At 35.7% G+C, this 13,827-nt stretch overlaps 1 protein-coding gene and 1 long non-coding RNA gene across 2 annotated transcripts in view; both read left to right on the top strand.

Annotated features, from left to right (window-relative positions):
• LOC121728450 (obscurin) overlaps positions 1-13,495 on the top strand; it is a 38,306-nt gene extending 24,811 nt beyond the window's left edge. Inside the window, exons 4-6 of the mRNA XM_042116646.1 lie at positions 6,901-7,078; positions 12,278-12,414; positions 13,313-13,495. Of these exons, the coding sequence (XP_041972580.1) occupies positions 6,901-7,078; positions 12,278-12,414; positions 13,313-13,392 (395 nt within the window). The 3' untranslated portion in view covers positions 13,393-13,495. The remainder of the gene's footprint in view (positions 1-6,900; positions 7,079-12,277; positions 12,415-13,312) is intronic.
• Positions 7,224-12,085, top strand: LOC121728455. Its single transcript, XR_006035807.1, has 3 exons — positions 7,224-7,345; positions 9,797-9,803; positions 12,074-12,085. It is a non-coding gene; the product is annotated as an uncharacterized LOC121728455 (long non-coding RNA).
• Positions 13,496-13,827: the final 332 nt, after the last annotated feature.

The following is a 13,827-nucleotide window of genomic DNA, read 5'->3' as shown; positions in this document are numbered from 1 at the left end:
CTGTTTTAATCCTATTTTAGTTACTTACTAATGATTTATTAATCTACATGAACCCCTGAATGGGTAAAGGCCTCCTCCAAGTGCCCCCATTTTTCTCTGTCTTGTGCCAGTTCTAGCCAATGTTGGCCTGCTGTGGCCTTTATTTCATCGTCCCAACGTGTTATAGGTCTTCCTCTAGCCCGTTTACCTTGTGGACCCTTCCAATAAGTTAATATTTTTGTCCATCTTTTATCTGTAATCCTCGCCACGTGCCCGGCCCACCTCCACTTAAGTTTCATAGCAAGATTGAGACTATATTTTGCTTTTGTTGTTTTTCTAATAGCAGTATGTCTAATCTTGTCGAGTTTTTTAACTTTCAGCATGCTGCGTTCGAGTCCTCTTTGGCAGGTGTTTATCTTCTTCTTTACGTCTGCGGTGAATTTCCACGTCTGGCATGCATATGTCAGACAAGGTAAGAGGCACGTATTCATAATTTTTGTTTTACAGGCTACTGGGATGTTACTTTTAAATATGTCTTTTTGGCTCCAGTATTTGTTCCAAGTTAATTGGACTCGTCTTTCTCCTTCTAAGTTTCTGTTTTGTCTTTCAAAACTTACAAGTTTTCCCAGGTAGACATATTTCTCTACATATTCCAGCGGCTTTTCATTTATTGTTAGAGGTCTTTTCCAACTATTTGTCATTGCTATAGTTTTCTTCGTATTAATTTCTAGCCCTACCTTTGTGCTTGCTTGATGTAAGGTTTGTATCATATACTGTAATTGAGAGCTTGTTTCTGCCAGGAGAACGAGGTCGTCGGCAAATCTAAGGTGGCTTAAATAGGTTCCCTTTATGTAGAGCCCTAATTTACTCCAGTCTAGTTTTCTAATAACAGATTCTAGGACGGCTATAAAATTTTTTGGAGACAACGGGTCTCCCTGACGCACTCCCATTTTTATTGCAAAGCTTGGGCCTAGAGATTCCAACTTCACTCTACCTGTATTGTGTTCATACACTTTTTTAATGATGTTAATATATATGTCTTCTACTCCTTGTTCCTTTAGACTTTCCCATATACTTGCGTGCAATATAGTATCGAAGGCTTTTTGATAGTCTATGAATGCCATATATAAAGGTCTCTGGCTCTCTTGATATTTTTCAATTATTAATTCTAGTGCGTGGATGTAGTCGACAGTTGAAAAAGATTTTCTAAAGCCGGCTTGTTCTACTGGTTGTTGTTTCTCAAGAGTTGGGCTAATTCTTTTGTTAAAAAAAAAAAAAATAGAGGAAAACAGTTTGTAAAGACAAGGCAACAAGCTTATTGGCCTGTAGTTCCCGATGTCTTTTGGGTCCCCTTTTTTGTATATTAATATAATGTTGGATTCAGACCATTGAGATGGTATTTCTGGGCTTAGCAGGATCATGTTGAAAAGTTCAAATAGTTCGTTGATGAGCATTGTGTTTGAGTTTTTCAGGGCTTCGTTTGGGATGCGGTCCGAGCCTGGGCTTTTCTCTAGTTTAAGTTTCTTAACAGCCTCTATTATTTCAGTGCCGTCAATAGGTGTGATGTTCAGTTTCTGTGGGTTATCGATTATGTTGTTACTTTCTAGTTCTAGGTTGTTTCTGTTTTCATCCTTAATACTGTACAGTTCTCTGTAAAATCCTGATGCTGTTTTAATTATGTCTGTTCTGGTGAGCAGTTCCTTTCCATGTTTGTTTAATCCCTCTATCCATGTCGTATTCGTTCTGAGTTTTCTTAATGCTTTTTTTGTGCTGCCAGTGCTTTTTTATGTTTTGTTCTATTGTTTCTAGTCTATATTTTGCATAGTCTGCTTTTATATATTTGTTCACAACCTTATACAATGCAGATAGTTCGTTCTTTTCGCTTCGAGATTTGTTCTTGACTTTTTGCAGTTCTTGCCTTCTTTTCAGTAGTTGTTCTGTACGGATTGATATTATTTTATGTTTGTGTTGTTTTTTATTATGACTTGATTTTTCTAAACTAGCAATTATTGCCCTTTCTATCTTGTCGTAGTGACTTTGTACCGAGTAATGTTCCTCTTTTGAGCAGGTAGAAGCAAGGTGAGATATTATATGTTCGTTGTATGTTTGTATTTCCTTTATACTTTTCAGCTTGAAGATTTGGTTTGTTGTGTATTTGGCGCGGCTTTTCTTTTGTTTACCAAGAGTTATAGTTGCTCTGATTAACCTGTGGTCTGAGTTGTAGTTTATGTTTAATGTCTCTATGTTTTGGAATTTTTTCGGCTTGTTTGATAAGATGTAATCAATCTCGTTTTTATATAGTCCGTTTGGCTATCACCAAGTCCATCTTTTATTGTGTTTTTTCTTGAAGCACGTGTTCATTATCATTAGTTTGTGTTGTAATGCATAGTCTATGAGCCTTTGTCCTCTTTCGTTCCTTTTTCCATATCCATGTTTTTGAGTTATTAAATATTCGTCGTCTTTGGGTACTCCAATCTTTGCGTTGAAATCGCCCATCAGTATTATAACATTGTGTGTGTTTATGCCATTGCTGCTTCAATTGTGTTATAAAATTCGTCAACTTCGCCTTCGCTTGATATTTCCGTTGGTGCGTACACTTGTATTAACGATATCATTTCACCCTGTACGTTAATGTTCAGAGTTGCCACTCGATCTGTAAGTCCATTAAAGCTGATGATGTTATTTTTAAGTGACTTTTTAATTAGGAAGCCCACTCCATATTTGCCAGAGGTTTGATTTATGTAGCACAAAATAAAGTTTTCGTATTCCTCTATCTTGTTCCCAGATCTTCTTACTTCTGATAAACCAATGATATGGTATTTTATTTCTTTGATTGCTTCCTGTAGTTCTATTAAATGCTCGTATGAGTATAAAGTCCGAACATTGTATGTCGCGATAAACAGTTTGAGATTTTCTTCGTTATTATTTTTGGTGTTACTTGGTGGCCGTGGTGGGAGAGTTTTTGTTTGATTGTTACTTATGTATCTATTTGTTCTATCATTTGTGGTTTGATTTCTGGGTTCCTGGGTCGTTATTAGTTTTTTGGGGTATTCAAATTTACTTCAGGTGCTACCCTCTCGACGTAATTTAGTATGTTAGGTCTAATGAAGTCTTTATGGTTACATTTCATTTTCGATTGGGCTTGTGTCATACTACTTGTGGTTTTGGGAGTATTGCCTTTTTTGTGAAGATGTCTGGGGGGGAGCTTGAAGTTTCTCTCTTCCTTTTCTCGCAGGACTTCTCGTTTTGTGGTTTAATTATTAATTTGTCATACTTTATGTATGCAATGTTTCCTTTCTTTTTCTTCTCTTCTACTAGAGTCTTGAGCTAATTGCGTTTTTCCAAAATATCCTTTGGGTAATTTTCTTTCACATATATACCCTGTGGAAGTTTACTTTTGTTTTTGAGTAAAGGAATTTCTTCCATTGCGTTGTAAAGGAGATTACCACTGGACGATGTTTGTCGTTGACTTTTTGCCCTATTCTATATGCGTTTCTAATTTCTTCTCTGTCTATGTTCACCCCTATGTTTACTATGAGTTCCTTAATGTTGACTATTATGTCTAACTGGGATTTGTCCTTTTCCTGTATCCCAAAAAATACAAGGTTACTTTTGCGTTTTTCTTTTTCCACCTCCATGAGTTTTCCTTCGAGTAGTAAAATTTTCTTCTTCAGGTGGCTATTTTCCTCGATGACAACGTTAATTTTTTCGTCTATCGCTTCCATGACGTTCTTAGTTACTGCTGTTGTTATTATTTTCGTTTGGTTCTCTAACTTTTCATCGAGTTTTAACAGCGATATTTCCATGCTTTTATCCATAATTTAGTTTTATTTGTTTTTAAAATAAGTTGGTAGTAACTTATTTTCGTAGGCAGCAACACTGGAGCTATCAGTATTGTCTATGACGACACTGTCTATGTCAATGTCACAGTCACTGTCAGAATGACATTTACAGTTGTTAGGTTGGTATGTCTGATATTTATGCCGATGACGGCAAATTAATATTTTTGTTAAGACGGTAGTTATTTATTTTATTTGGCGACAGATTTTTAGAGTTTTTAGTTTTTTTGTACAATTATTATAATAATGTAACCTTATTGTGTCTCTTAAAAAACAATTATACAATTATGTCATGTTGAGTATAATTATTCTAAGGAGAGGCTTACTTATGAGATATAAATACTTGAACTCTACATAACCTTAACTTTTGCAATATTTTAACAGTACTTCCTAAAATTATAACGATGCTTATTCTTAAAATCTCGTTTAGATTGTCATATACACGAGATATAGAGGATATTCATAAAGGTATTATGAATACACTTTTTAAACGTCGAAACTATTATGCCTCCTACCGGTTCGAGAACGACCGAACAAAACGAACGAACGAACGAAAAACGCGGCGTAAGAAACTCGCATACTGTTGTGACCAATTTCTAAAGCAACAAAACTGTTTGTCTTACTGAAATGATGAATCTACAAGCACCAATGTGTAATAGTGCTTGTTAAGCACTATCTTTGTAACTGACAAATGCAATAGACAGTTCTAAGGCACACATGAACTCTTATATAACTGAAGAACTGCTTCTGAAGAATCTTATAAGATTCTTTATATATCCGTTTAAAAGTCTATAAAAGCTGTCACGAAAAGAAACTTTATCTTTCTACAAATTTAAGAATTTACTTTAGCTAGCTTTGAGTGTCACTAGAATTAGTTTCACTTTGAAATTTTAGTGACATTAACTCTCACCCTAAAGTTTTAGATAAGAATAATTTGAATACCTGAATTTCGTGTCTGTGATCATCAGCCTTCTTATTGTCTATCAGAATTTCATATTTGTACTTATTTATACTAAACTGGAGATTCGCTTGCGTCAAAATTCGCCCAAAATAATTAAGAAGATTGATTCAGTATAATTTTAGCCGACTTTCAATAAGGCTGATGGTTTCAATATGGATTTATGTTGTATAGTTCAACGCTTACTTCGCTGGTGAAAAAAGTTATGAAAGATCTGTGAAGAAAACTTTTTGCTTAACACCTAACTATGTTATTATCTATATAACTACCAATATTGTAAAAGGGAAAGTGTGTAGACCTGTCCGTCTGTTACCTCTTTACGCCTAAACTGCTGAACCGATTTAGCTGAAATTTGGTATGGAGATACGGTCTAGAATAGTTTCTAAATAATTGTTTCCACGTTTTGGCCAATGCGAATATTTTATCAAGTCTAAAATAACTTAAGAATGTTTAGCGTCTTTGAGAAACGTAGTTAGCTATATTTATCACTCGAGTAAGCTGGAGTATTGGAGGCAGCGCCTATAAATCAGCCACTCTTGTACATAATATAAATCTTTTCTTGATATTCGATATTATATTGTGTCCACAGTGTGTTGTGTCTAGACAAATATTGTCGAAGCTCACTCAAGTTAAACGAATGAAACATAAACACTAGTAACGTATGTGTACTTGTAAAAAAAATACTTAAAACATCATGAACAAGTTCACGCTCGCAACTTCATTGCGCCAAAATTCGTTTTGGAAACCGTACATTTTTTCGAGAAAAAGTATTCTATCTCCTATCCCGGAAAATATCTCCATACAAAATTTCAGAAAAATCGGTTCGGCGGTTTGGGCATGAAGATTGAAGAGGTAACATAAAGACTGACACACTTTTCGCATTTAAGTGTGGAATTATGGAGTATGGATAATGGATATGGATAGTGAAAGTTCATTACAATCTTTAATATTATTATGATGTTTGTGAGGTATCGTAAACATTTTGGACAACATTGAAAATTTTATTGCCAGTACGTTTAGATAAATTAATGTAATAAGAAAATAAAATATCTTTTTATGCAAAATAGGACTACGGTCCCTACCACCGGTTCGGGAACTAGCCTGGCGAGACGAACCGGTGAAAGAATCTCACAGGAGGCCATCTATTACCAAAAAGATGGGAAAATTTATCTTTTGAAATAAAAAAAAACATGTTATTTAAAATAAGTAATATAAAAATAAGCGGATCTATATTATCTGATCGGTTTGTTTAATCTGACGCATTTACTCAGCATAACCCAACTGAATAATAATATAAGTCCCATAACTGCATAGGAATCAATCTGACGATGGCTTCAGTTAAACGTTTTGAAATAGTAGCCACATGATATTATTTTCATTTAATACACTATAATGTGTAGCGAATGTAAGAATTCTCGGCAATTCGTGCCAAATAAAATTACACATTTTTGGTAAATTGGCACAAATGAAAGAAAGTTTCTCTACTAATAATTGTGCCAATTCAGGCAAACTTTTGTTAGGCTTGCGTCTTCATGTTAGAAACTTGCATGCCAGTACTTAGTTACTAGGGTACAAAAGTTGATCGATAGGTAATCTAGAAAACTTTTCATAGAAACATTTCTTAATATTGGAATGCTTATTTTGTTTATGAATGTTTTTTGGAATATTTGAGAAAACAAGATGAAACAGGAAATAATAAAATAAAGATAGATAGGAAATCATAAATAGGCACCGTAATTCATGTTTGTCTTTTGTTTTTAGTATTACACAAATCAAATATATCAAATCGTTTACGTTAGGTTACGACACATATACTACATTTTTTGTTTTTTCTAAAAAGTGTGTAAATTAGCCATAAAATGATTTAATTAAGAAAAACAGCGTTATAACAGTCTTCTTTGAGATTTTTTCTATCGAGCAGAATTTTTCAAATTGTGTACCTTTGCGTATAGGGAATTTTCTCAATTTTAAAACGGTACTTATTTTATACTTAATATAATGACATTTCCTTTACTAAAAACGTGTTTTAAAAAACCCATTTTACGTAGTTGCAACAACCACAGCGCCTTAAAGTACAACTATATTTTTTGGAAGATTGTATTAATAATGCTTGTTATTTCCCAGTGCCGAAAGTGGAGATAGTGGATGAGCGCGGGAAGCCTCTCCAAGACAAGTTCTACAAGGAAGGCTCCATCATTGAGCTGCGGTGCCTCGTCAGCGAGGTGCCAGAACCTTCGAGACAAGTCAGTTGGAAGCACAAGGGCAGGCTTCTGAACTTCGATACAAAAAGAGGTGGTGTCAGGTAAGACTGAAAATTTTTTTTGAAAGATAATGATTTCTTATAGCTATGTCCACACTGTGTCTCATCTTCAATTTTCGTCATCAACTTTCATATTGGCGCATTCAATAATTGAATGCGATAAGGAACGCAACGCCAATATTGTCATTTTTGAAGTTTTGGATACGGTCAGACGGCATGCGTCGCGGGCATGCCTCACGTTCGCTGTTGACTGCGCTATAACGCATGCCCTTGACGAACAGAAAAAAGGACAGTGTAGACAAAGCTAATGTTGTTTCAAAGTCTTGTTTGAAATATTTTTTGAATTTTGCTCAAATAAGGCTGAAACATAAACTCTCGTACTACGCTCTCGTAGGTACTTAAAAACTGGCTATAAGCTGGCCTCATACACACGTTTTCCGTATTTGATTTCTGAATTCGTTTTCCGTATTCGGAAATCCGAATGCTGGAAATCACTGACGAATACGTTCGCAATTATTTCGAACGGAACGAATTCCGCGTACGTTCTAAGTGCAAGCCGGCGCGTTCGCGCGTGGAATAAACGAAGTGCGCCAGTCTCACGGAATTCCGAATACGGAAAACGATTTAGAAATCGAATCCGGAAAACGTGTGCATGTGGCCAGCTTTAGGCTCGATGTAGCTCCCGCTACACGGCGTGATCACAAGAAACTATTGTATGCGACTATTTATTTAACTAGCCATACAATTGGACTTAGAGTGAAGCCAAAGGAGCTTTATTTTGTGAGTCGTAAGTCGCAGAATTTCTGCCGCGTAAATATCTTTTTATACAAATCATGACTCACAAAATTACGCTCGTGTGAATCAAACAGGACTTTTGTATGAAACTGAATTTCTGCCATCCGAAATTCTGCGACTCACAACTCAGAAATTACGCTCGTTTGGCTTCACCCTTATACTTGTGATTACGTTGTGTAGCGGCCAAACCGCTGTCTCGCGCGGATGCATATAAATTGTACCTAAAGATACCAAAAAGGCACATTTAACAAGTTATGATTTATTGACAATTTATTACCAAGATATCAGTACAAAACAATCAAACAACAGTTCGGTTACGGGAGATAAAATCAATAGGCAACGTAGGGGAAAAGCCAGCCAACCATGATCGGGAATGTGTTTGAAAATTTTTGCTGCGTTTGAAAATTATACGCTCATTTCTGGGCGGAATTATTCATTCATTAATCATTCAATTTGTTCATTAATAATTCAAGATGCGTTCCTATTCGAATTACATGGCATTTTTATTATTCGATTGTATTGAATCGTATGCTCGATTTAATCTTTTATCAGGAAAAATCGATGTTATTGATTGTGAATATAAGTGATGACTCGTTATAATGAGTTCGCAAGTTGTTGGCCCGTGATGAAGCAATTGCGACCGTGTAAAATGCCTTAATATACCTAGGTATACCCATCGCCCTTGGTTGAAGCGTATTTTAAATACTAAAAAGAGCTTTGTAATCGAGTTGACCATGATTTCTTAACATGGCCTAACGTGAAGGTCTTAACAATAATAATTATTGTAGTAAACAAATAAAAATTTACCGGTCAGGCAATTTGTCAAACAACTGTGTAAGAAAATACTACTATAGTATTTGCACTTTCAAACTATTTCAATTAATAATAATTATTGCACGTAAATTATCTGCCAACAACTTGGAATAAATAAATATTAAAAAATTAAAAAATATTCAAAATTGAATATACACAATTCAAGAAATAATGTAACTGAACTTTAAATAATATGTACAATTTGAAACAATAAGTGAGATCGCAGACGGCACACTTTTTGTGTGATAGAGTCTGCGGCGCACTGATCATTATCTCCCTAACTCAATTATTTAGGGTCAATAATTTGTTTAAAATTTACACAAAACTTATTCAAAGTCAAAGTATTTCGAAAAGAAATTCCTAAACGTGTTTACTTTGAAAATAAATTACAACTCAGAACAATGTGACTGGAGATACAAGATTGTTCAGTTACAACAAAATATAAACAGGCTTTGATGTAAAATGAAGCGTGATAACAAAACAAAAACACCCTGTCTCAATATAAATGGTGATTGTTTATGGTACCTTTAAATAACCAATTAGGAAGTCACTTATAATTTTTTGCAAATTTGAGTTTTTCATGGGCTTTCCGGCTTTTTATCTCTTTCCAAAATTTTTTGAACCATGAAAAATAATTTCACAGATTCTACGAGTTAGCTCATGATGGTTAAATAAAATCATTCACAACTCAATTATTTACTTCTTTAGTTTTATTAAACTTCGTAGACAAAGCGTAATTCGAAATTATTCATCAGATTTGTATAAAACAACCTTTATTAATTAAATATACAAAAACTTTCGTACTCATTTAATTATACATTTCGTGAATTTATCAAAGCGTATCTGCTATCTAGTTATAAAATAAATGCTTTAATTAAAAACGATACTGAGAGAGTTATCCTGGACTATAAATCTAAAGGCCGATTCAAACAAATGGGGGTAGTTACTAAAGTAAATTAACCCCAAATTTGTCTATAAACCTATGTAAATAAGTTCCATCCCGTTTTATATTAGCCATCGGGTAACTTTATCGAAAACGAAGGCATTATTTAATCAATGGTTAAATCCAGGATCACGTTTGTTTTATTGTATTGAAACCGACGAGACTGATGCGTATTTCCGAGGTTTTTCAGGAGTTTTTCTTTTCAACAGTTCTGTTGTTTGGAATATGTTTTGAAGTTAGCTTACTAGTTTCTAAGGTTTCAAGGTTTCGTTTCCACCAGAAATGTGTTGCGAGGAATGTGTTTTTGAGAACCAATAGCATCGCAGACTAAGGTGACGACTGACGCCGCGAAAGTGTTGGATATGTTTTAGATTGCTTGTTTTCTATGAGAGGCCGGCCCGAAGACAAGTAAGGAATAGCAAAAAATGGAAAGGGCGTAAGCAATATAATGGTCTTTGTCGCGTAATTTAAACCATAAATATATTTCATATAAGCTATGGGCAAATTAAAGTGTATGCGTGAACCAATTTATGTACAAATTTTGGAAGCTTAAACCACTCTCCCGTGTTGGCAAAATAGGAATCCCTTTTTATACAGAGGTTCTTTTTGATTGATTATTATATTATGTTATAAAAGTTGACCAATCGTGTTATGCCATGGGTAATTCAAAAACAAAGACATGATGAATACTGACAATGAACTTTAATTTCTTATGTTCGGGCCACACTAACGAGAAACGCCGTTAATTATTGCGTTAATTCTAAAACATGTTATAGCATTATCGCCTTTACATGCCACTAATTAAAGGCGATAATGCTATAACATGTTTTAGAATTAACGCGATAATTAACAGCGTTTCTCGTTAGTGTGGCCCGAACATTAGCTATAGTCATTGCTGAGAAAAATCGATATTGCTACAGCCAAATAATCAAGGCGTCGCCTTAAACAGGACTTTACTTTTTCACTAGCATTGTTGATTGGTTAACCCATCAATCCCCAAGCGGCAGCCGGTTGAAAATATATCGTGTCTGCGATACCCACGAAGTGTTAATTTTTTGATAGGTAAATTTTTTTTAAGTAAATATATTGTGAATAGATAAACAGTCGAAGAAACTCAGAAACTAGGCGCAAAAGTCTCAGTGAATTTCAGTCAAAAAGCGCAAGAAACTACCCACCAGATGTTAGTCAACTCGTGTTATTAATATGTACATGTTTATTATGATTACATGGTCGATCCCACTTTCTGTGAATCTTCAGTGCGAATGTTGAAATTGATATAAGTAGTTATTTTTGACATGACAAGGATGGTTTAGCGCGTGTGTAACCAAAAGTAGTGCCGTGATTTTGTTAAGATTTACTCACTTTATGTGTCAAATATTATATACGCATGATTTTGAGTACCCAACAGTCATTTCGTATCCACACTCACCACTAATTGTATCTTATAGGTCTGTTGAAGTCATTTTTACGTAAACCACTTTTTATTGAAGAATGAAAGACAGAACATTTTTATTAGGCATTTCGATTCTTACTTTATAATTAATCTTTTAATATAAGATGACTTATAATTACTTATGAATAATAAATGATAGTTTATTATTTATCTCCTAGATAGGTATTTTATGAAACTCTCTAAAACGCAATCAATTTTGAAATATTTGCCAAAAGTTCGGTTATACCCCATTTTAGTCGGCTAACCACTAATTAAATAAAAGTTGCTACGGAAGCTGTTGATTATTTAGACCACTCTGTAGGTTACGGAAAATAATTATTAAACAATAATAATTATAAGGCCGTTTATTGGACTACCGTTTATAAATATTATTATCTTTTGTAGGATAAAGCTAGCCAATTAGTAAAGGTGTCAAAATTATTGTGTTTGTAATTAATTCGTATATTGTATTTCCACCAAGAAAATAATTTATTTTCTTATTGACATTATAGCATGATAAGGTGTTGCGATAGATTTTAAAAAGGCCTTTTAAAATTAGAAGTGGCAGTTTCATCACCGCGGGTGGCAATTCTTTCAATCCAATAGCTATGTCCACACACTTTCGTTTTGTCGCATTCAATAACTGAATGCGTCAACGAACGCAACGCCAACATTTTCATTTTTGTTTTTTGGATACGGTCAGAGGGCATGCGTCGCGGGCATGCCTCACGTTTGCTGTTGACTGCGCTATAACGTATGCCCTTGACGAACAGAAAAAGGCACAGTGTGGACAAAGCTATTGGGTATCTTCTTCATTTCAAAAAGCAAAGTGTTGCTTCGTCATATTACCTAATGATTGAATGAATTACCCTGTTATGTTTGTAATTTGTATTTGCCGTGATGGCTATAAAATGCAATATTTTTTACTAATAAAATATTTAATCTGTGAATAACATTTAGCCTTTGTTTGGACCGTAAGACAAATCGCATAATAGACTCAAGTAATCTAAATTGTTAGAGTGAAGCCAAACGAGCGTAATTTGTGAGTTGTGAGTCGCAGAATTTCTGCCGCGTAAATATCTTTCATACAAATCATGACTCTCTAAATTACGTGTGAATCAAACAGGACTTTTGTATGAAACTGAATACAGCAGAACCGAAATTCTACGACTCAGAACTCACAAATTACGCTCGTTTGACTTCGCCCTTATACTGTGCTGAAATATATTTATTTGTAAGTTATTTGTGTTTGTAACAGTGTGAAGTCGGAGGCAACGGGCAACGGCGCGCTGTCCCGCCTCTACATCGCCAACGCCAATAGGAACGACTCCGGCAACTACACGTGTTCTCTCGCCGACGTCGCGACGTCCGCCGTCGCCGTGCATGTGCTTAGAGGTATGACGTTTAATCTTATTCCTGAAAGAACTAAGTCTAAGCGGACCCCCATTTTATTGCGCAATGTTTATTGAACAACTTATTGGACATCAATATTGAAAGGCGGGCGCGTTCAATATTAACCCTAGACCGTCAATAATATTGCACAATACATGATATTGCATAACAAAATTGATCGTCTAGGGGCCCGCTGAAGGAATGTTTAGGGAAGGTTCCATCCGCAAACTGCCAGTGTGATAAGGTCTAAGGATTACACTGGGGCTTCAATCTTGAAATCAGCGGGCAGCGGGGCGGGAGCGGCGGCGGCGCGTTCCAATGTATAGATTTCATTTCATTCATTCATATAACGCCCCTCTTTTTGCGTCGTGGGATAAAAACTGGAACGCGCCGCCGCGCCGCCGCTCCCGCCCCGCTGCCCGCTGATTTCGAGACTGAAGCCGGTTTGCGCGGCGAGCGGCGCCCATCTAGCCAGCGCGGCAGCGCCGTAAATGCTTTGCGTGTCCGCCGCGGTCAAACGCCTATGCCTTAGCGCGCCTCTGATCCGAACCCAAGATTCACAAATGATGGATGGAAGCGAGCTATCCAAAGCCGGACTTAGTGCATAAGCTATCCTAGAAGCAGATAAGCTATCCTAGAAGCAGGATAGCTTGCACACTTAATATCCTATGTGTACTTCGAATCGCACCTTCAAGGATTTGGATCGGATTTAGTTCAAAAGCGCTCTAAACTTGCCATATTACGGTAGATGGTTCAATACAAACAATTACGAAATTGTATACACTCAAATCTTTCGTCTTAAGGCGCCGTAATACGAGAAATAAAACTGAAATGCCTTGAGCTCTGTAACACTACAAAACTTTAGATTGTTATTTCTTTTAAACAATATATTTTGTTCCAGGGGAGAATCCTCTCGCGATGCAGAGGGGCGGTGCGGCAACATTGCACTCTACACTGATATTCTGCGCTTACGTTAGCTGACATTTAGCCAGCGCACTTCTGCGCTAGACATGCTGTAAAAATTAGCTTAGACGTAAATAATAATCCATAGGTATAAAGTAAACTTGTGGTGTAATTGGTGGAATAAACAGTACAATAAGCAATAACTGTTAATTTAAAGTTTTTATTTTATTTTTTCTGGACAAAAGTACGAGTATATCTATTTTTATTGGGCTCACAAGTATCTTCAAAATATTTCAAACAAAATTATTCAAGTACGAGGAGATTCCCATAATTATATTTCACACACCCAATCGGTTATTGTAGCCCCAAAGGTAACTCATAAATTCATATTTCCATACATATATATTTATGCTTCGGCACGAATGGGCCGGCTCGACCGGGGAATATCACGTTCTCACAGAAAACCGGCGTGAAACAGCGCTTGCGCTGTTTTTCGCCGAGTGAGTGAGTTTA

This window comes from Aricia agestis, chromosome 6 (assembly GCF_905147365.1).
Source record: "Aricia agestis chromosome 6, ilAriAges1.1, whole genome shotgun sequence".
Classification (NCBI taxonomy): Eukaryota; Metazoa; Arthropoda; class Insecta; order Lepidoptera; family Lycaenidae; genus Aricia; species Aricia agestis.
This window is presented reverse-complemented; position numbering and strand designations above follow the sequence as displayed.